Source organism: Lissotriton vulgaris, chromosome 6, assembly GCF_964263255.1.
Source record: "Lissotriton vulgaris chromosome 6, aLisVul1.2, whole genome shotgun sequence".
NCBI lineage: Eukaryota > Metazoa > Chordata > Amphibia > Caudata > Salamandridae > Lissotriton > Lissotriton vulgaris.
In genome coordinates, this window is record NC_141694.1 from 174,230,554 (window position 1) to 174,254,106 (window position 23,553).

The 23,553-nt window shown below is 39.7% G+C and overlaps 1 protein-coding gene across 1 annotated transcript in view; it reads left to right on the plus strand.

Moving 5' to 3' along the window:
- Window positions 1–23,553, plus strand: part of LOC147706973 (cysteine-rich venom protein-like) — a 422,922-nt gene that overhangs the window by 80,049 nt on the left and 319,320 nt on the right. The window contains exon 3 of the mRNA XM_086925609.1: window positions 1,413–1,503. Coding sequence (XP_086781735.1) covers window positions 1,413–1,503 — 91 coding nt within the window. The remainder of the gene's footprint in view (window positions 1–1,412; window positions 1,504–23,553) is intronic.

Here is a 23,553-nt window from a genome sequence, read left to right on the forward strand (position 1 = left end):
TAGGTCCAAGAGCGAAGCAGACTCCCGCTGCAGAGTTGAAGCAGAGCGCGTATCATTGGGACCGTTTCAGAATCCGGCAGGCAGTCGGGGGCGGAAAACTTCTAAAGGTCGGGATAGCGGTGCAGAGCCAAAGAGGCAGAGCCAGCAATCTAAATCTGCAGCCTGCCATTTTTTATCGTAAGCGCGTTTACTCGCTATAATTTCTTGCTTGTCTTGGCTGGCTTGGCCGGCTTTCTGAATCTGCCGGTTAAGTGTAAGGAAGTTCTTGTCGTTATCGCTACATTAAGCAGTTCTTGGGCAGAGCAGCACCATGCAGCAGCCTTCACTCGGCGGTGTCAGCCCGCCATCTTGACTCCTCCCGCCAGGTATACTTCCTAGCACTACAGTGCAGATATTCCTGATCCCGGTCGCTTTTCCAGGCATTTCACCACAAACATTTACAACCAGTCTAGAACAGAGGGTATATTTTAGATAGGGGAGTGTTGCTTAGTTGAGATTGTACACCGATGGGGTCATTCAGGGCCAGGAGAGGCTGTCATGGCTGGGGGAGCACTTGCAGTGTTCCTGTTATTGAGGACGGCAGATGAGGGTCATGCTTCAAAAATTCAATGTGTGATTGAAGGAAAGATTGAAGGAAAGATTTTCATAATAGCATCCAAACAAATCACAACATTTTACTTGGTGATGACTAAAAGATAAATGTTCAGTGATTTTGCGATATAGTTGTATCAGTAAAACATCATAGTCTGTAAATGCAGAGCGCTGACACACGATGCATTAGTTATAATATAATATCAACTTCCTCATGTCCACTGCAGATAGGTGGGTTAATACAATTTGGTATTCTAAAAAGTGGTAGTGGTTCTAAAAAGTCTGGGAACCACTGACCTGGAGAGTTAACCCACACCGCCCAGGGTACAGCTCTGAGTCACTCTTACTCAAGGCCTTAGAGGATTTGTCTGCTCCTTTCTGAAGGGGAAGAATGATGAGGTGAAAGGAAGGATGGTGCTTTAAATCTTCAAGACAGTTTTATATGATATAGCAGTGAAAATTTGATTTGCCATTAAGGTAAGTGAGAAATACAAAGTTATGAGTATGTGCCGTGTTTACATGTACATGGTGTCTAACGATTGATTATATACATATTTTTGAATTGCTATTCTTATTTGAATATTTTTACTCTGTCCACAAAGTGGTTGATAAGATGTCATGTGGAACTATTGAACAAGAAATAATTGCATTGTAAATTAATTGTGCTACAGGACTTGAGTAGCTATCCTCATTAGAAAGACTGGTTTCTTGTACTTGTCCAGTGTATGGAACAAAGTCGTCCTGTTAAATATTCTGAATTGTTTTTACATGAAATACAACAAAGGAATAAAAATTACATTTGTATTTGTCTTTTTACTTAGACATGGAATGAAGACGCTGCAGGCATTTCAGAATTTTGGATTCGAAAATGCAACTTTAACCACAGTCCTGCCTCACAAAGGACAATTAATGGTATTGCTAAAGATTGTTAAATATTAATTCACGATTAGAAAAACATACCTTCTGTCAGAGCTGCATTTCAACATCTAAACCATGCTAACTCTAAAGGTCTGTGTTGAATATTCCACTATTCTGTCTGTTTTCCATTTTTATCAGTACCTCAAGTCTGTATCTCAACTTCTAAGCTAATAGTGTCATGGAAGGGAAACTGGAGCTAGGTAGAATGACCCCCAGTTTAAATTGCTATTTTTTATAAAACTTTTTGGGGGACTATCCAATCTGTTGCCTACGCCCTTAGGCAGGAAAAGACATCACTTTAAAAACCACCAAATAAATAAATACATACATAGGTAATAAAGTCTTAAGTTATGGGTATGCCTGCTGCCAGGCCCTGCTGCCAACCACCCACTGTGCACAGGATTTGGCTTTACATTTGGTAATAAAATATATTCCTTTTCATAAAAAAAAAAAAACATATACATTCTCTGAAAAAAAACAAAGGTTAAAGTGACATTGAAGTTCGGTAACATTTTCAGTGTCAAAGTATAGTTTGTAAAGAAAAACACTCCAATTCAACAGTTATAGTTATCCCTAGTAACTCTACCTTGTGCCCTAAGGTAACTATATCTTCCACCCTTGCCATGCACTGCTAATTACCTCCTATATTACATCAGACATGACATGTCCTATGACATCATTGATAATATCGCTGCATCATCTAAAATGACATCCTTGATGATAAGACATGGGGGGGGGGCGAGTTATAGTTACCTAGGGCCACAAGTTATTGTTACTAGAGAGAACTATAACTTAAGTTTGGACTGAAATTTTCACCTAACTATAATGTCATTTTAACTTTGGAATCACTTGCATATCCACTCACAACCCCACACAACCACTCATATAACCACTCACACACCCATACAAGCACTCACATACCCACCCACTGATCCATAGAGCCACTCACATACCCAGTTTTTTGCCCATACAGCCACTCATTTCCCATACAACTACTCATACAGCACTCACTCACCTATGCAAATGTTCACACACCCACTAATTCTTCACCCAAACAACCACTCACACACCCAGTTACTCGCCCATTCAGGCACCTCTCAATAGAGTCATTCACTCACCCATACAACCACTCGGACACCTACTCACACACTCATACAAGCATTGACTCATACTCACAAACCTGTACATCCACTCACTTAGACACTCACTCCCCAATACAGCCACTCACACAGTCAATAGGTTAACCAACCACTCACTCAAATAACCACCCAGTCACCCATAAAGCAACTCACAGTCACTCACCTACACAGCCACTCACACAGCTACTTAGCCACTGATACAGCCATTCACATATCCTCTCATAGTGTTTTGCACACTGCTGTCATTGGGCTATACTTTGGCTAAATTTGGGTGATAGTTGTGCTACATGTTGGCTCCTATTTCTCTGGTGGCCATCTTGGGAGACTTATTTATTATGAAGCTCCCTTATTTCCTCATTTAGTGAACTGTCCTCAATAGAAAATACTTTCAGTTTTTCACTTTGATTCCATCACTTTTGGCATAAATTCAGAACGTTAGCAAACCTGCTCATTAAAGCACTGTAGTAAAGCTGCTGATCATCAGGGCATTAACTGGCAGTCTGCTGCTGGTGTTGAAAGTGCATGCTTCAGTCTACATGTCAGAATGTTTCAATGAAATAGAAGAGAAGATACTTGAGAACTCACTTAAAATGTGTCCTAATTTTACTTCTACAACATCAACTGTAACTTTTACGACAAAATGAATCCCCTAAATGTGTTCCTTTCAAAATTAAGTGTTTGAATTTTTACCAGTTGTATTCAATCAAGATGGCTTCTGGTGTACCATATGTTTGTCAGGAGTAAGACTGTTAGCTCTCTAATTGTTCTTCAGAACACTCTGGGAGACTGCAGTGGAACATAAGGAAATCAACTGACAAGATGCTCCTTTTGAAAGTATATGTCTTACTGATAATGTCAGACTTAATTATCATATGGCTGAGAAAGATAGTGTAAATTTACAGAAAATATGTTCTAATGGTATATTCTGAAGCACCTTCCATAACCTCTATTAGACAGTCATGAGAAAACAGTTTTCTCCCAAAAATGATTCATGAAATCATAGCAGAAGGCTTTTTTACAGGATAAAATCAAATTAGAACTCTCTACAATTCCTAAAATCTGTATGGTACGATCAACAAATGATTTATATTGTAAATAAAATCCTTTATCACTAGCAGCGGGCGGTAAACTCCGCTTCACCGGCGGAGTTCATGGAGTTTCTGTCACTCTGCACTCCCCTTGGAGGGTGGAGTTTGGCAGAAACTCCACCTACACAGCGTAGCAGAGTTTACCGGCACCCACCACTACTGTTAATCATAGATTTAAGTATCATATGAGAATGCGTTGTAGGACTGCACCTCCAGCAGTACTGAGCATGTACCTTGGGAAAGTCTTTTGCCAGTATGCCTGGCAATAGTGTTGAACCTTAGGGCTTTGAGAGATGTGTGAGCATAGTATAGAGGGATCCCATCCATCTGCATGCGTTATATTACTCTGCACATAATGATGCACATCACTGCGGTGAGCCAGTGCACCTGATCCTGAACATGATACGCCCCGGATGGGGAGAATGGACTCACTCAGTTTGATATGAGAAGAAAAGAAAAATGGTATGCAGAGAGGAGGTGACTGATTTCCCTCACCAGCTATCTGTCACATTTGAGATGGGATAAACCACCTGCCAAACTCTAATCAGGCCCTTAATTCTTAGCACTGGCATTTGTTTAGCACTTACTACCACATGGTGGCAAAGCCTGTCTATCCGTGACATTTTCTCCCACTCGTTATAGCATGATAACAGTAGGCAGCATTGGAAATTACATTGGACAGCACTGGCAATGGCAATGGGTGGTGCCAACAACAGTGGCCTCCCCTGAAATATCTTAGGCTGTGGCACTTGTTATTTCACAAATCAAGCACTATATTGAATGTGCAGTGTTGGACCTGTCCCTCTCTGCAGGGACACTTCCAAACCTTTTGCCTTTACCCCTCCAGTGTTAGTGAATATGTTTGTGCTGGTTTCAGTACTGGTAACCAGGGCTAAAGTGTTTGTGCTTTCTCCCTAAAATATTGTAAAATTGGCCTGCACCTGATAGGCACTTGTAAGACCCTAATATATGATACTACATGCCCCCAGATGGTGGGATTGATGTTATGTATAATAAAATATCACTGTAAGGAAACCCCCCCACACAAATTCACTGAAAGACCAAAAGTTAAAGTGACTTTACAATTAGGTTTTTTGTCTCCGTCATGCCATTGCAGCCTGTACTGCGGTTTTAATCTGCCTTTTTGACCTTGCAAAAGAAACCTTTTGACAGGCCTAAACCGTCTATTTTAATACACAGAACTCTCACCTAAGGTAGGCCCTAAAGGCTCATAGAAATATCACGTTGGAGGACAGTTCAAAAGTGTCACCACGTCATGGGGCCTCCTACCAATCTTGGGCCATTTCAAATGTCAGAATTGTAATGTTTGTGACCTTACCTTACCAGTAACGCAAAAGTGTTTGTAACTAATAAATGCACCTACCAGCTCAAGCAATTTTCCAACTGCCGTTCTAAATATGTCATCTACGCAATCCGTTGCCCATGTAATTTACTTTACATAGGCCAAACTACCCAAATGGTGAAGGATCGCATCTCTCAGCATAAAAGTCGAATCAGATGCAATATCACTACTGCGCTGCTGGTAACCCATAACAAAGGAGAACAACCGCTCGGAAACAGACATGACCTGGCAGGTAATAGATTACCCACTACTACCTATTCGGGGTGGCAACCTTCAAACCTTGCTAAATAAGTGTGAATGCAGATGGATCACATAAGTTACTTCTGTAGCCTAAGGGCTTAACTCTCTGGACGAGTGGAATACAGTGATCGCTGTATCATAAAACCCTGCAGGACATTTGCCCCAAGCCTGTGTCTGTGTCCATTCTACCTGACCATTGGATATATAGAGCCTTGCTTCCTTTGGCAATCCATGACCCTAGACCTGTATCTAATTCTATTCGATTTATTTACTCTTGCCTTGACCCACTGCGTATTGTCATTTGAGCTAATTGAATTTTTTTATCAATTTTTCCATCAATTTATTTAATCAACTATGTATTCATATGAGCCTGATGTATTTTGTATACAATGTTGCTGGTGTCTTGCCTCTCTGCTGTGTTTACATAAATATGTTAATTCATGGGCAGATCTAAATGTTTTTCCCTTCTCTCACTCCCAGCACCTTCCTCCACTCCCCTCCCTCCCAACTTTCCCCCGCCCTCACCCCTGTTTTAGTATTTCTAAGTATCTACCCCAATGTCATTGTCGTTCAATATTTGAAATTGCAGTTTTTCTCAGCATTATTTACAATGTATTATATGTCCCTGGATTTTTTGACTGATTATGCCTCTAATGCCTTGAAGTCCACATATGTAAATAATGTCACTGGCATTCGGTGTTTCTTTCCTTTGTTTTGACACGCGCGCATACATTATTTTATGCAGCCCTCCTTTTACATTTACATTCCCCCCGGGGCACCAGACATGTATATCTAAGGTGTAGTTATTCTCTATAGACCACATGGACCGTCATAGCCGGAAACCCGAGCCCGCAGGCCGGAGACGTTTTACTCGTCCGGGGCACAGCCTGACCCTGCCGACTCCCCCGAACAGATTTGAAAATTAAACCTCTGTCTGCATTACGAGCCCTACCATGGTAAGCCCATCATTTCCTTGACCGCAGATAAGCATATCACTCGGTCATCGCCCTTACTTGTGTTTTCTCACTCGAGTCTCCTTCTCCTTCCCCTACAGAGTGATAATTTATATCCTGCTCCTTTGGTACTTGCAACGTTGGACCCTTCTTGGTGAGTCCATATTCATTCACTAACCAGGTACTACCCTACCCATACCACGAGTTCCCGCCCCCCCTTCCCTCTGCCTCCCCCGCTCCTCTAGGTTTGCCTACTTGACTTATGACCTTAGCCTACCTTTTCCCTATCTCTTAAATCAGTTCCTTACGGTTGATTACACTCCCAGGATGCTGCCACAGAAATCCAAACGCAATACTTACCTCCGTACCTGACAGGTATCAACCCTTGTCCCTTGTTTCTTTCTTTCTTCTACTTGGCTTATTGGTTTTTGATTCCTAATTGACTTCCCTTTCTCTCGCCCTTCCCCTCCCACCCCCCCATTTTTTCCTGAATATATAGAGCACTATACTTAACTCATGGGACCATTGTCCTGATGATGACCTCAAGTCATAGAGATTGAAACGCCGTCTACCCTGCAATTCCATTTGTGGCCGCTTAATGGTCAATAACGGATTTTTGTTTGTAATTGTAAATACATTTGTGTTGACCTTCACCAAACCTCCTTTTACTTGCGCCGCCTCATATTGTTTTTATAATCACATGTATCACTGTGCCGTTCACTCACTACTACACTGCCAGTACACATTTGGTTGTTATGGTCACTGAGGGGTCATCTACAGACGCTGCAACTTACCCGCGGGGGACGCTGCATTCAGGAACCTTACTTTGCTGACAGACTGCAGGGGTTGCTTTGCTCCACAGCCAGTTCCCTGCATCACAGCCGGTCCCTCCCCGCCGCCGCTAGCCTCCTGACATCTGGCGCGGCCGCTGAGTGGGGGGGACTACAGGTCACAGCAGCACTTGCGCCAGGAAGCCGCCGACGCCCTGCCCGCGCCCGGAGGCGCTCATAATCAGCGGGGGCCCTTGACAGAGCGGGGGTCATCTACAGATGCTGCAACTTACTCGCGGGAGACGCTGCATTCAGGAACCTTGCTTTGCTGACAGACTGCGGGGGTTGCTTCGCTCCACAGCCAGTTCCCTGCATCACGGCCGGTCCCTCCCCGCCGCCGCTAGCCTCCTGACATCTGGCGCGGCCGCTGAGTGGAGGGGACTACAGGTCACAGCAGCACTTGCGGCAGGAAGCTGCCGACGCCCTGCCCACGCCTGGAGGCGCTCATAATCAGTGAGGGCCCTCGCATCGCGGAGCGCGCGCGGGCGTCACCGGGCGAAGCCCGGGCAAAGGGCGGGCCGTCTGTGGCCGTCAGGGGACGAGAAGGGACGGGACGGGCCACCCCCCTGAGAAACTTCAATCAAAATGGGTAAGCGCAAGCTAAAAACTTCTGCCAATGCAGGCGCTGTAAAATCTAAAGTCCCACGCAACTCTACCAATCCTACAAATATATTGTCTTACCTTACCTCTGCTGTGGGCAAACTAAATAAAGAAATTGCAACCACTGAACGAGAGCTGGGACTTGAAACCTCTATCTTAGAGCCATCTGGATCACCTTTAATTGAAAAACAGCCTATTCCTTCAGAGCCTATGATTTGTATTAATAAAGTGATTGACATTTTACCTCCGCAAGTCACATTTAGTCGTGAGGATGAAGTGGCCGTAAATGTTCCCACTGCCAAAAGGCCTATTGGGGAGGCCACAAATGCAGGTATGAAACACGTAAAGAGGCAGACTAAAAAGCCTAAAATACCTACCCCAGCTAATACGAAACAAGGACACTCTATATCTAGACATTTTGAAACCTCTATGAGAGACATGGTTGAGGATATACTCACTGAAAAACTGGAAACAATATTGACCCAGATTTGCAATGACATTACTGAAACGCTAAGAGAGTGTGTAGTAGAAATTCTGAAAAAATGTGAACGTATAAATACATTCCTGGCTCTAAAAGATCCCCCTTTAACTACTGTCAATTCCAATCTGACTAAAAAACCAGGTACCCAGCACTCCGTGTTAAAGGGGACTTCAGATGACTGTATGGCATCGACCCATCTGAACCCAGCCTCCTCACCTATGTTACACAGTGGGATAACATCTGTAGGCCAGGATAAGGGTCTTGAGGACCAGGGGATAGCTATTGTTCCTGACAGTTCACACTCTCACCAAGAGATCCTTATAGCTGAGAGAGAGCATGTTAAGAACAGGGATGTGGAATATAAACATACTATTCATCTACCCCCAGAGGCCACACCATATGTGGCTAGTTTAGTAAATGTATCCCCTCTTAAACCAGGTGAGGTAGAGACACAGGAAATCCTGCTAAGAAACATCAAGGTCGTGTGCGATGAAAACTGCACGGGTGGCAAAAATCTCTCTGCCAGTATAAATATGGGGAGACGGGTGAGTTGGGTGGGAAACACCAAAAAAAACCTTAAGGGAGATTGTCTCATTGTGAACTTTAATAGACCCTTTGAGGCATCCCGGTTTTTCTGGGATGCAACGGACATGCTCATACAAGAGGGAGAGATATGAGCACTACCACTAGGGTTCTTTTATCCTCGGCCAGAATTACATAGGAGGAGTACACAGCAGAATGGGCGAATAGCTACAGTAAGAAATCCAGTTAACCAGGCAGCACCCTTAAACAGTTGGGCCACCCAAAAATCTGGATTACTTCCAAAATCATGTAATCTCAACACTACTGTGATTATTGGGGGCATCGATACGTCAAATAGATTTACACCTTTATCCCATTTGGGTGATATTGACTGACTGACACAAGAACGTTCAACAAACCTGCCTAAAAGTCCTATAGTACACCAGGAAAGAAGGGAGCTTCCTGTAATGCTCATGAGCTGGAATATTGCAGGACTACGCTCTAAGAGGGATAATAAGGTATGGATTGAATTTCTGAAGCAGTATGATATAGTGGCGCTGCAAGAAACATGGGATAGGGAGTGCAATTTTTGGGTGAATGGGTATACCTCATACTCTGAAGCTGCCCGCACATCCAAATCAGGAAGAGACAAAGGAGGACTGATGTTTTTAATATCGGTTAACATACTAGGTATAGTGAAAGAGCTTAACACTACCTCCCCTAACATCTTAGCTATAGAAGTTCTAATGCCAAACAATAACAAAGTTGTATATATTAATTTCTATAACGCAATACAGGGAGAGTATCCAAATGAGCATATCCATTCACTACTAAAATGTTTATCCTCTTATAAAGAAGCTCAAACCACTTTTTTCTATGTCATCTTAATGGGTGATTTTAATGTTCATCTATGTGACTTAAACTGCCAGTATCTAGATTTAGATTACCCAGCGTATTCAGTTTATCAGCATTTCAAACATAATGTAAAGGGAGCTGCCCTGGAGGATCTACTCACAGAGGTAGACCTGTTCGAACCTGGGTTCGCTGATATAAAGGATCGGATTCCCACATATAACGCAAGGGAAAGCAAAACTATTATTGATTATATGTTTTTATCTCCTGGATTGTTAAGTTACGTTTTATTTTACAATGCCATTCAATCTACGATTAGTTATCATAACCCAGTGGTGCTGCAAATGGATAATACTTCACTTTCTTTTAACAAAACAGACACCCTTAAAGTAATTACCGAGGTTGTAACCAAGGATCAGGGGAGGAGACTAAAATGGAATAAAATCATACCTGAGGAGTTCCTATCTACAATTAAATCTAAGGTGGGGAATGAAATTAACACCTGTAGAGACCCACTCAGATTTGGGGGGGATCTTATAGCATCTTTTGAGACAATCTGTCATCAGGTCTCATTAGAACTTACGGTGAAGCGACAACAGAAACCCAACCTGGTGCAGAGATGGTTTGACCATAACTGCACTAAAATTCATAATGAGCTCCTGCATGCTCTAAATAAAAAGCCTAGAGACAAGACTGAGGTCTCCTCTTTAAGGAGAATATACAAAACTATACTACAAACTCGTAAAAATGAAATAAAAAAAAGAGGCTTGGGACTCACTATATGATAAAGCTACCCTAAGGAATAGTTCAAAATTTTGGACCATCGTAAATGCTCCCTTGTTTAATGGGGTGGAAAATGCCCCGTTAGAAGTTAACATTACAGAACGGGAATTGCTAAACCATTTTGAGACTATTTACGGAAGTAATTTGGAACTTGACAATTTCGAGATACATTCTAAAGAACTAGTGGGGACTGTACAGAGTTTTACTATTAAAGAAGTACAGTTATCAATAGCTGAAACATCGGGGCAAAAAGCACCAGGCCCAGATGCGGTACCGCCTGATATGTATAAAGCCAATCCTGACCTTTGGTCAATAATACTCACTAATGTTTTTAATTTAGCAGCAAGCTCTACCCCGGCCATTCTCCCTAAAACCTGGTCCCGTTCTATTATAATACCAGTATTTAAAAAGGGACAAAGGGGGGACCCAAGATGTTATCGGCCGATTTCTTTGATTGATTCATCAATCAAAATATTGGGAAAAGTAATACTGGCCAGGATAAATGCTTGGGCTACAGACAAAGCTATCTTATGTGAAGCCCAATATGGGTTTAGAGGGTGAAGAGGCACAGAAGATCAATGCCTAAATCTACATCTTATAATCAACAAATACACAGTAGCGTCAAAAGGTTCAATTTTTTTTTCATTTATGGACCTATCCACAGCTTTTGACTTAGTCAATAGGTCAAAGCTGTGGAAGATGCTCCTGGAGCTGGGATTAGACCAGGCTTTGGTGAACTTTCTAGCTGAGTTACATAGGGACCTTTCGGCATCAATCAGAATGACGCAAGAGGGAAAATGCACTGCTGAGTTTAAATCTGGCAGAGGGGTGCATCAAGGATGCATATTGGCCCCAATGTTGTTCACACTTTACATAAACTCCCTGGAAGAGGTTCTTGCGACTGTAACAGCTGATATTCCGCGTTTGGGAGGAACGTCCATCCCTGTACTCCTGTACGCGGACGATACAGTATTGTTGGCGAGAACACCTAATGCCTTACAACGACTGCTTGACTCATTTGGGGAGTTTATGGAGAGATTGGACCTGGTGGAAAAATCCCATGTCATGTCATTAGCGAACAGAAGAAAGTATTTTAAAACAGTTTTCTGCAATGACTCTATAATAACTAAGGTTAGAGTTTTCACCTATCTAGGAGTTGTGTTTGATGATGTAGGTACCTGGGCTCCCCAATAATTAAATAAAGCTGCTGGCGTAAGAAGATCAACATCTGCTATTCTGGGCTTTGCAAAGAGACTGGGAGGCATACCGGGGGAGGCAATCCTGTCTATTTACAAAGCTAAAAGTGTGGCCATTGCTAGGTATGGGGCTGCAATATGGGGCTATAAGGATACAGCCCTCATACAGAGGGAGGAAAACTAATTTCTGCGAGCCCTTTTGGGTCTTCCCCACTCAACCGCCAGTTATGCTGTACACCCTGAGCTAGGGATGGGTTATATCTCAGATTATTTGAATATGGCACCTATCCTACAATGGATAAGAACATGGATAAACCCCAATCTAACTTTGAACCACAAGATTATTAAGGACTGCATGGCCCTTGACAAAGTGGCAGAAATAAAATGGTTGTTTTACATTAAATCCATATTTAGGTATCTTGGACGTCCAGAGATTTACTCCAACCCAGAAAGTTTAATTAAAGCCGATATCAACTGGGTAAAAACTAATTTTTATAAAATCCAGGGAACTGGATCGTGAAGCATCAGAACTCTGTAAACCTACTGTAAGGGGTTATTATTTGTTGATACTGACAATGTCTATTGAACCATATTTGACAATTGTCACCAAACCCTTTCATCAATGGTTACTCACCAAATTCCGTTTTAATCAATCGCTCGTGTTACTGGGAAATTATAGGGAGTGGAGCAAACCAGAGGATGCTGCTCCCTGTAAATGTGATTGTCATTCATACCAGGACACGATGCATTTTGTGTTTTTTTGTCCTTTTTATACGGAAGGAAGGAAAAAGTTTATTATTCCATTGCTGAAAAGTAGGGGTTTCATACAAGTAAAACCTGCTTTATTTTACTTACAGTTAATGGAATCTTCTGTTGTTATGTTTGGGGTAGCCAACTTCCTGCTATGCTTCATTCGCAACAAAAAGATGAGGCAAGTAGGGGAAACATCTTCTGATTAAATGCAATTTTATTAATCGAAGAAATTTTAAAGAATTAACTGAATATATATATGAATGTGAACCTCTGGTTACTAAAATATTGTCCCATAGATAGTGTGTATATTTTGTAAGATAATTTGGAAATGTATGCATTTGACAAACCCTGTGTGTTATGTACATATGAATTGTATATTATGTAAATACTTTTATTTATTCTCTGTACTTTTGATTTTAATATGTGATTGAAAAGCATACTTTTATGATTTTCAATAACCGAATAAAGTGGATTTTGACTTGACTTGACTTGACACTGCAATTTAGTTGTATTCATGTGCTTCTATATGCAAATAACAACCTTTGTACTATCCGTTGGTCTCCTATGTTTCTTCACTCTGCTATGTGATTTTTTTCATTTTTGAACTGTCCTCCAACGTGATATTCCTGTTGAGACATTGTTTTTGTTGCAACTACTACCCGGTTTCAACTGGGTTAACAGGTTTACTCCCGTTTGTTCATTGTTCTAAAGGCTCATAGGGCATGTGGCATTGTATTTGAAAAGTAGGACATGTGGATTTAAGTTTTATGTGTCCTAGTAGTGAAAAACTCCTTAATTCGCTTCTCACTACTGTAAGCCCTATCTTTCATATTGAACAAAATTGGGTTACCGTATTACATTTAACAAGTGCTAACCTTTTATTGGGAGCTGGTAGAAATTTCATGTTTGGATTCAAATGTCCTACACCATGATTTATGGGTCCAAAAAGACTGTCTTGTCCCCATTACATTGCAGGCATACCCATCTCAAAATTGCTGAATTTATGAATTCTAATCATGTTGGGGTATTGTTGTCATGTGACTTAAAATGAAATTAACTTCTGAGCCGGAGAGTCTGTCAAATAAAGAGGACAAGAGAGGCAATCCTTCAGTTTTCAAAGAAGCTAGGTCATAAACCAATTAAAGAGCTAACAACCTTTTACAGGTCTAAGGGGTACATGCATCAAGCACATTTGTGATCGCAAACAAGGCAATTTGTAAAAATCAGGAATTTGTGATCACAAAATAGTTGTTTTCAACGCATGACAGGTTTTTAAAGTCGTAATTTAGGTAATTGCAAACAATTGCGATTACCTAAATTGCAAATGCAAATAGGGATTTGCAATTTACGATTCCCTAATGCACATTCAGGAAACATTTCCTAAATGCGAACTGTGCATTTAGGAAATGCTAATTACCATCAACTTCAAGTTGATAGTAGCAATGCGCAAACACTTAGCGATTCCCTAATTGCGTTTGCGATTTTTAAGGTATCACAATTAGAGAATCGCTATTGGTACTCTTTATTGTTGCATTGCATTTTACGATTTCAAGTAATTGCAAAATTGAACTTTGATGCATGTGCCCTTAAATGTGTATCCTGAGGGATATATAGCAGGAAAGAACCTGGGGATGTATTCTGCCCGGCCAATTGCAGACTACAGAGAATATGTTACTTTGTAGGCTACTCACCATCCCAAGGAGTACACCCAGCTTAATTTCTTACCTGGAATCTGGGCTTCCTTATTTTGAAGATACAGTTTTATTTGCCCCCTTTCTCCCGTGGGTTAAAGTCTGGAGCACCTCATTTACCTGTTTTCTTCAAAGAGATATTGTAGAACTGAGTAGAAATTATGGGTAGCACTAATAATGAGAAGAAACATCTGCATTCTTTCAATACAGAATCAAATTTCTTTAGCATCCTGTTATTTAAACAAGAAGCGGGAATTGAATGTTGTTACTTTGGGTAATCAACCGAGAATATAGGTTCTATCTAAAAAGATTAGGTATTGTTCCCTTTTTGATAGCTTCCCCTCAGCAGGGAAAATGGTTTAATAGCTTACTACCCTGTCCCTGTGATGGTATCATTAAACAATTGCTTGTCCCCTTTTCATTCTTCAGTGGGTTTTGCATCCAACCCAGAATACTCTTTTTATGGCTTGTTCTGAACACAATTGGTGTCAATTCTTATGGTACCTGTCTGTTATGTCTTTTATACCTAGAGTCAGAATTGCATATCAATGCCATTACAAGCTTTATTCATGGAGCTTTAAAAATCAGGAAATCTAAGAGCTAAAAAGCAGGTCAGCTATCGTTTTTTAAAATAATATCTTTATTGGGTTTTTAATTTACAAAGCACCCTACCCCTAAGTCAGACAAGTTCAACAAAGAATACTTCACATATAAACACAGAGAAATTAGGAAATTTGGATTCATAACTCATACATTCATGGCTAAATAAGTTAATCAAACAACCAAAACATTTCCCTTCTATTTGGGGAGATACAAGCAACATCTCAGTGATTATAGATTTCAAACAATTTACAACCATAACAAATTAAATGTTAGCAGTTTTTAAATCATGCTGGTTATGGCCTTATATTACAGGGAATTACCTTGGGATTGGGACCACTCAATTAAGGGATTCCAGATTTTCAATCCTCTGGCCCTCCGTCTTCTACCTTTTCTTTTATAAATAGCCATTTTCAAGTTAAATATAGCTAACAGTCTAGAGAACCACTGTTGAAAAGATGGTTGGTTAGGGTTCTGCCAGGCGGAGGCGATACAGATTCTTAAGACCGCCATGGCAATAAATACTAGTTCATGTCCAGGGGATGGTTTAGCGAGATTAGTTGCCCCGAGCAAAATCATTTCATTAGAGAGGACTACTTCGGTTTTAAGGACATTAGTTAAAAACCGTTCAATGCTCAGTTTTAAGGAGGATAGGTTTGCACAGGAGGAAAATATGCGTACGCTATCCGCATTAGATAATGTACATCTAAAACAGCATGTACCCCTCCCACTCCCCAATTTAGCAATTCTATCAGGGGTATAGTACATCAAAAAACAGTTTTATAGAACTGTGTTTGCAGTTTGGTTGACATAAGGATAGTTTGGGATAGATCATAGGCATAATTAAATTCTTCTGTGGTGATTGCTAATTTTCCCTGCCACTTCTGTGCTGTTTTCTCAAGATTGTCCGGAAGGAGGGATAACAAGAGAGAGTATATCTCACCAATTGTGAATTTCTTGTTTTTTTAAAGTTTCTGCTGTCAGTATTTTATCATATGACGTATTTTCCCTAATCCTTTGTGTTAAAAAGTCTCTGATTTGCAGTTATTTAAAAAAATCCCTCCACTCCAATTGATATATTTCCCTCAAGGTTTCAAAAGAGTGTAACCCTTCATTTGAGAAAAGACATCCAAGATGTGTAATTCCTGCCATAGTCCATCTATCAATACAGGCTCCTCCAAAGATTTCAGGGAGAACCGGATTGTTGCCTAGAGGAGAATAGAGCGAGAGTTGTCCTATGCCCAGTAATTTCCTCACAGCTTTCCACGCTTTAAACACCCCCAGTAAGGTCTTTAGGCGGACCTTTTTGAGGTAGCTATCATAGAGAAATCGCTATAGATAGCCTTTGCTCTTATTGCCTAGTACCAGCTGATGAATTGATGGTTGCTCTTCCCCTGAGACTGTCTCATTGTTATCTAATAAAAAAAAGAGTTCATGATTATATGAAAGCATACATGCCCAATAATATAACTTAAGGTTAGGGAGGGCTAAGCCTCCTTTTTCTTTGGAAAGAGTCAAGAGCTTGTAGACTCTTCGGGGTTGTGAATAGGACCAAATAAAACTAGAAAAAGTGCGCTCCATCAGTTTGAACCAATATTTGGAAATTTCCAGATTATTTGCTCTGAACATATAGAGCAGTTTAGGGAAGTAAACCTTTTTTAATGCATTTGCACGACCAATCAAGGATAAGTGTAGGTTATTCATACAGCGAAGATCTTTCTGCATTTTATCTAGCAGGGGGCTCAGATTTAATTCGGCCACTTTATCGAGTTTGGAGGAGATACATACCCCTAGGTAGGTCGCTTTTGTTGTCACACGAGGATCTACCATAGTGCATTTATCATTTAGGACCACTTGGGTTTTACTCTGGTTGAGAGCGTAGCTGGCCACATTACCAAAGTTTTTAGCCTCAGTTTCAATTATAGGTAAGGCTAATGCCGGATCTGGTGTTAATATGGCGATATCGTCAGCATATGCAAGAGTTTTAGTCATATAGCCTTGAATCAGTATAGGAATAATACCAGCATTGGATTCCAGACTATGAATAAAGGGATCAATATAGATAGCAAACAGCAATGGGGAGCATGGGCATCCTTGTCGAGTTCCCCTTGATATTGTTAGTTCTTTGGAAAGATTGCCATTTACCATCACTACAGCTTTAGGGTCGGTGTATAGTTTTTGTACCGCCTGAATGAATCCTTGTTTAAAGCCCAGATGACCCATTGCCAGCCACAGAAATGACCAGGAGACCCGGTCAAAGGCCCTTTCGGCGTCTAGGAGAATAAGCGCCACTGGGTCTCCCGTCACCTCTGTACTGTCAAATAGGGTGATCGCTCTATGAATGTGATCTGTGGTTCCTCTTCCAGGTACAAACCCGTGCTGGGAATTTGAAACAACTTTGTGGATTAATGGTGCCATACGATTCGCTATTAATTTGGAATATATTTTTGACTCCACGTTGATTAAGATGATGGGGCGATAGGAGCCCATCTAATCCGGAGGTTTATCTTTCTTCAGGAACACTACTATTTTGGTTTTTGACCATGACCTTTGTGGTTGTCCCCCGTTCCATATGTGCACACATAAATCTAAGAAAATCTCTTTGATTTGATCTAAAAATGTGATACAAAACTCTAGAGGGATAGAGTCCAGGCCAGTTGCCTTTCCTCTGGGCAAGGCCTTCACTGTCTCTAGAATTTCTTCCAGGACTGGTGTCTCCTCTAGATCATCTCGATCTTCTTCAGCAAGTCTATTGGGTGTTCCTTGATTTAGGTATTCTTTCATAATGTCTGTATCAGCCCCTCCTTCCTCTGAGTATAAAGTGCTGTAGAAGTGCCAGAATACCTCCCTAATTTTATTGCTTTCTGAGATTAAGCCTTCCACTGGGTCTTATATTTCCCGTATGAGGTTCTGAGATGTTTGTTGCCTCATGCGTATAGCCAATTGATGTCCAACTAATTTGCTTACTTCGTAAATTTTCTCGCTATGAGCGGTGGCTTTTTTAACCGCTTTAGTGGTAAATGTATTCATAATAGCAGCCTTATCAATTGCTACCTGATATTGAATTTTGGTGAGCTCTTCTACCGTTAAAGAGTCATGAGTTGCCCTGATGAGTTCTTTTTCCGAACCCTTTAATTTTTCCGATAGCGATTTATACAGGTCTCTGGCCAATTTATTAACCCTCATTGAATATTGTGTGGTTTCCCCTCAGTTTCCTGCTTTTAGAGTGTCCCACACCATCTCTATAGAGGGGCTCCCTACATTATTTTCTAGGAAATTGGTAATCAATGCTCGCATGTGATTACAAGAATCTTCTTCAAGGAGCAGGGATTTCTCGAAGGTCCAATTTCTTGGCTTCCGGCCCATTTATGTTAGCTCTAGGATGCATACTATAGGGTTGTGGTCAGAGAGTACTTGGGGCAATGTTTCTATTTGTGTGATAGAGCTTAATGTCTGTGATAGAAGAAAATAATCAAGCCTAGCATGAACCCGGTGTGGGTTTGAAAAAAAAGTGTAACCAGGATCCTCAGATTTAGAGATCTGCCACCCATGCAGAAGTCCGTGCATATGACATAGATGTTTTAGGGCCTTAAACACTTTAGGTTTCCTCCCATGATACACCCAATTATCATTCATTGACCAATCGGAGGGTAAATTAATATTGAGATCCCCACAGATGAGTACTGGTAGTGGCCAATGTGCAAGTTCACTAGAAACCTTGTTAATCAGGGTGGGATCGTCACAATTGCTCCCATAAATTGAGTAGATGGCAACTAACTCTGATTGTTCAAACTGGCATTCTGTAATTGCCCACCTGCCGAATTTATCTGATTTGCATTGGTTGAAGCTAAAACCTCTGCCTCTAGCTAAGTTTGCCACCCCCTAACACGAGCTCCCTGAGTTTTAGCGCAGAATAATTTGTACCCCAATGTTTTTAAAAGGTGTAGCTGTGAGCCCTCGATATGCGTCTCCTGCATACATACTACGTTGGGGCCTGAAGTTTGTAGACCCACCGCAACTGCTTGTCTCTTCTTAATATCGTTTAGGCCGCAGATATTAGGTGACTGAGGGCCCGATGTAGGTAATCCCAGATTACATATTTGGAAAAAGGGGACCCCTATATAATACAGTTGCACTTGCTATACATAGGGAATAAACAGAGTTGGGAAAGGTCTATAGCCAGGTGACAAACAATAGTTAAATAATTTAATTTATAGTTTTCTGAAAATGAAAAACTGAAATAAATGGTATATTAAGTCCAACTGTATACAGAAACCAATAAGCATAAATTGTTTCTGATATAGCTTTATTGTTTATTGTTATTTCTTTTCTTTTCTTTGTTTTCTACTGTTTTTTATATAGTTTTTTTGAGTGATTATGTGTTTTGGTTATATAATATTGAATTAAAAATACATAAGAGAAAATACAAAATCAATAGACATGAAACGTATATAAAGTGATGAAGGCAAAGCGGTAGACACCACTACGCGCGTTTCGGCTCTTGAGCCTTCTTCAGGTGACCGTCTGTTGTTCTATAAATAATAAAAAGATATATAAATAAGATTGCAAACACAGACATATTAAGTACAATAACCTGGAAAACAAATATACAGGTTATTTACATTTCTCACAATTCATTGATGATAACAAACATACTATGTACAGTGGACTAGAGACAGACATTTATATTATTTACATTTCTAGCACATCATTAAGGGCAGCAAAGTTGGATCATCATATTGGTAGATATTGATTTCATCTACATATGTATTTCATCAAGTTTTCATGGATTTGTAGGGACATAACAGATTTTATATACATTGAGAATTTATACATTACATTATTGACATTTTCATAGATATCAGAACATGTTGGTGGTTAGCCTTTACCTCTTGATCATCATTGATCTATATTAGTTAACATCAAATGATAGACATTCTTTGATTATATATTCGTAGATTGTTTTCAAGAACAGAAACGGTTTTAACATGTCAGGTACAAGAGTTGTTTCCTGAAATTAGTACATATATTCTTTGATTGCCATGGGACTTTAAAAAGTAAACCACCTACATATTGTGGAGTATACTTTTATTAATGAGGGGTAAAGACCTATAGCTTGACTGGGGATGAACAGAACAGTAGTGACTATAGATATATCTTGTTACATGTGTAGAGTGTAATTTAATACAGTATAGATAAAAACCTTTAGTAAAAAGAACATGTAATTAGACCAAGTGGTAACATATAGGTGAACGGTGTTCCCAGGAGTTACTTAGAATAATGAGAGCATAGATAATGTAAGTTTGTTGAAATGTACTTACAGAATTTCAAAAAGTCAGGGACTCAAAATTGGTGTGGCGTGGATTAGATAGGTCAGTCGGTAAAAGCAGCTTCTCAAAATCTGGAGGTATGATATGATTGACGACGACAGTAAGAATAGTCTTAATAAACATCAGATGACAATTAAGATAACTTAAAATGTACTGAGTCTTATGGAAATGGATTTGAACTGTATACAAGGTAAAATGTACAGCGAACCGTAAGGTTTTGTCCGATCCCTCTTTATTACGCGTGCAATGAAGCACCTCATGGGTATAGGCTTAGCATAGACAGATAGATAGTGTTATCACAGATAAATCGATTAGTGTATTGATGACTTGTATACAGAGATAGAATCAAACAACAGTGACCATAAAGAACATTGTAAAGTTACCTTAAAATGTAAAAGGATATAGTCCTATAAATTGTCATATGATATTATGACTCTAGAAAAGGAAATATAGTGGGAGTAGCTCTAATTGAGATCGTTGCTCATATTGACATCTGTTGAACCAAGAATATAGTAAGGTATCAGGAACCAGATATTTCACATGTGTGGATAAATCTACATACAAATGAATAAATCTATTCTCAGTGTATAGTTACCTCCATATGAATGATTTCCTGCGAACAGATGGCAAGGTGATGAAAAATATAGGACAGGAGATGAGTGTTTTATCTAGGGATAGAAGATAGGGTGATAGGAAAAAAAAAACAAGGGTTTAGTATTGATTTTTTTTTAAATATATATTGCATCTATAGTGGGAATAGGCATGCTATGTATTATTACCTCAACAAGGTAGATAAAGTATCCGGAAGTGAGTAATAGTGGTATCTGATTGTTAAAACAAATATTTATTATCCATCTAAAAATGAATGGCAGAAAGAAATATGTGATTAACTCATTTCTACGAAAATTGGAAACTTTTCAATTCGACTTAATCCATAATTAGAATTTACCTAAAAGAAAAATGGAAATGGTGTCCCAGGAGCAGGAAACTCTATGAAGGAGGATCTGGTCAAAGTGTTGTCTGTAAACAACAGGTATATAAAGGATAAGAGTTACCATAGCTCTATATTTTGTTTAGCATAGTAGATGAAGCCAAAACAGATTTACTGACTAGCAAGGAGAGGGTATTTTTTGCATATAATTGGAGTAAGGAATCGGCATAATTTATAAACAGATATTTTAGATATGCATAGATGATGCGGATATACGAGTGTGTTATAAAATACTCATGTACATACATGAACTAACCAAAAAATCATACCTGCCAGAAAGGGAGAAGATGTCTATAGTTTAGTAAATCTAGCCTTGCTATAAAGTCAAGTGTTTGACTTGGTTAAATATATATAGAAAGACCGTCGGTGAAAGTCTTTGAAAATAGAAAGCGGCTCCTAGAGTATTATTATCATGTGCACTCACCCGTAGGCTTTGTTAAATATGTTTCTGCTCCTGGTATGAGAGGACTCACAACGGGAGCAGACCGCCAAAAAACCGCACACGGTACGCTGGATGCAAGCAACCGTGTGATAGGATGCGGCCGCTTTATATGTGGTAGGTGATTGGATGAAATATAGGTCATGAGATAAAAGAAGGACTAATCCATGCCGAATGACAACATGAAGTGGTAAGGGTAATAGAAATAGAACACGGGGTTGAGATAAAGGAAGGACTGATCCGTGCCGAATAACAGCATGAAGCGGTAAGGGTGATAGAACTAGAAAAAAGGGGTTGAGCAATTACGATCATCAAAGAAGATAAGGGATTAGAAGACGAGAGGAAATTGATTTCTGAAAAAGGCACAAGGTTAGAAGATGAATTTAATAAACAAGAGCTATATTGATAAGTTTAGATAAATAGCATCGAAACATGTTACTGTAAATGATTTAAATGAAAAATAAAAGAAGCGGAATTGTACTAAAATGTGTGTCTAGTTATTATATCAAGATAGAAAACGGTGATGTGGGAAAGTAGTCCTTACTTCTGTGAATCATAACGGATACTTTGACATCTGGTTTGACAAAAAGAGTATAGGATATTAATGTAAATATATATGCATTGGGATAAAGATATGATAATGAAGGGACGTAGAGAGGTTGTTTAAAGAAACCGTATGTAGGGAAAAGTTCCTCCTCATTTGTTGAAGTGGTTTAGTTTTCATAAGACCTGTTATGTGTATTTCAATGAAATATTCATATCTATGCATGAAGGGCTAGCATTTAGGTCAAAATTAATGTATATATCCTTGTTATGCCTTTCAGAATGTGTATTAAATAATCGCTTGATCCCAAGGGATTACAGAATTAAGTCCATTTTTTACGGTGTCAAACATGAAAATGTGATATACTTCTCGTTTCTTTCTAATTTTATCACAGCAGAGCCCTGCTGTTGGTACAATTTTCTCCAGTATATACCATCGTATATCGTCTGGAGAATGTTGTTTTTCCAGATAGTGACATACCAGTGGTGCAGCCATTTTTTGTGTGGGGATTGCTGATCTATGTTCAGTTACTCTGGTATTTATAGATCGCGAAGTCTCTCCCACATATGCTTTTTCGCATGGGCATAAAAGTATATAGACCAGATTTGTACTTTTGCAGTTTGTCATCCCTTTGTTTCGAATGGTAATTCCATTATGGCTGAATGATTCATTTTCTATAGCCAATGGACATGATTTACATGTTCCACATTTAAAATTACCATGAATAGGCTGTAGATCTCTAATGCTCGATGGAATAGATGGTTTTGTTTTTGGCATGCGTGACCTCACTATTAGGTCTTTTAGATTTTTATTTTTTCGGTAGGCAAACATAGGTTTTTGTAATGTCTCAGTAGACGGTTTATTGATGTTTAATAGATGCCAGTGTGAGCAGACAATCTGTCTGATTCTATCATTGAGAATGGAGTGTCTGGTTACAAATACCAAATTTTGTTCAGGAATGTTTGAGTTGCCTGACAGTAGATGGTGCCTGTCGTAGAAACGGGCTCGTTTGTATGTATCCCGAATGATACGGTGAGGATATCCACGATTTTTAAATTTGATCTTCATCTCTTCTGCTCTGAGGTCATAATCACTGAGTTTGGTGCAATTGCGACGTAATTGCAGAAATTGTCCAAAAGGGATTGCATTTTTTTGATTTGTGGTATGAAAACTAGAATGATGCAAGATGGTATTGCGTGCAGTGGGTTTAGTATATAAATCTACATATAGCTGCATTTCCTCATGTTTGATCATGATGTCTAGAAACTCAATCTGGTTGTTGCTGTAATGTGATGTGAATCGAATATTTTCATCACAAAGGTTTAGCCATTGTATGAATTCAGATAGAGTTTGAAGATCATCATTCCATATAAAGACGATATCGTCAATATATTGTGACCAACAATGGACAGTCTCGAAAAAGGGGGCCTCCTCTTTAAAAATATACTGGTATTCTAAGTAAGCTACATAAATGTTAGCAATAGTGGGAGCACAGGACGCTCCCATGCTTACACCTTTTATTTGTTTGTATAACACATTTCTGAATTCGAAAATATTTTCTTTAAGGACAATTGTTAAGCAATCAATAATGAACTTGCTATTACATTCAACTAGGTAGGTTTCAATGAACCAAGTAACCGCATTGATAG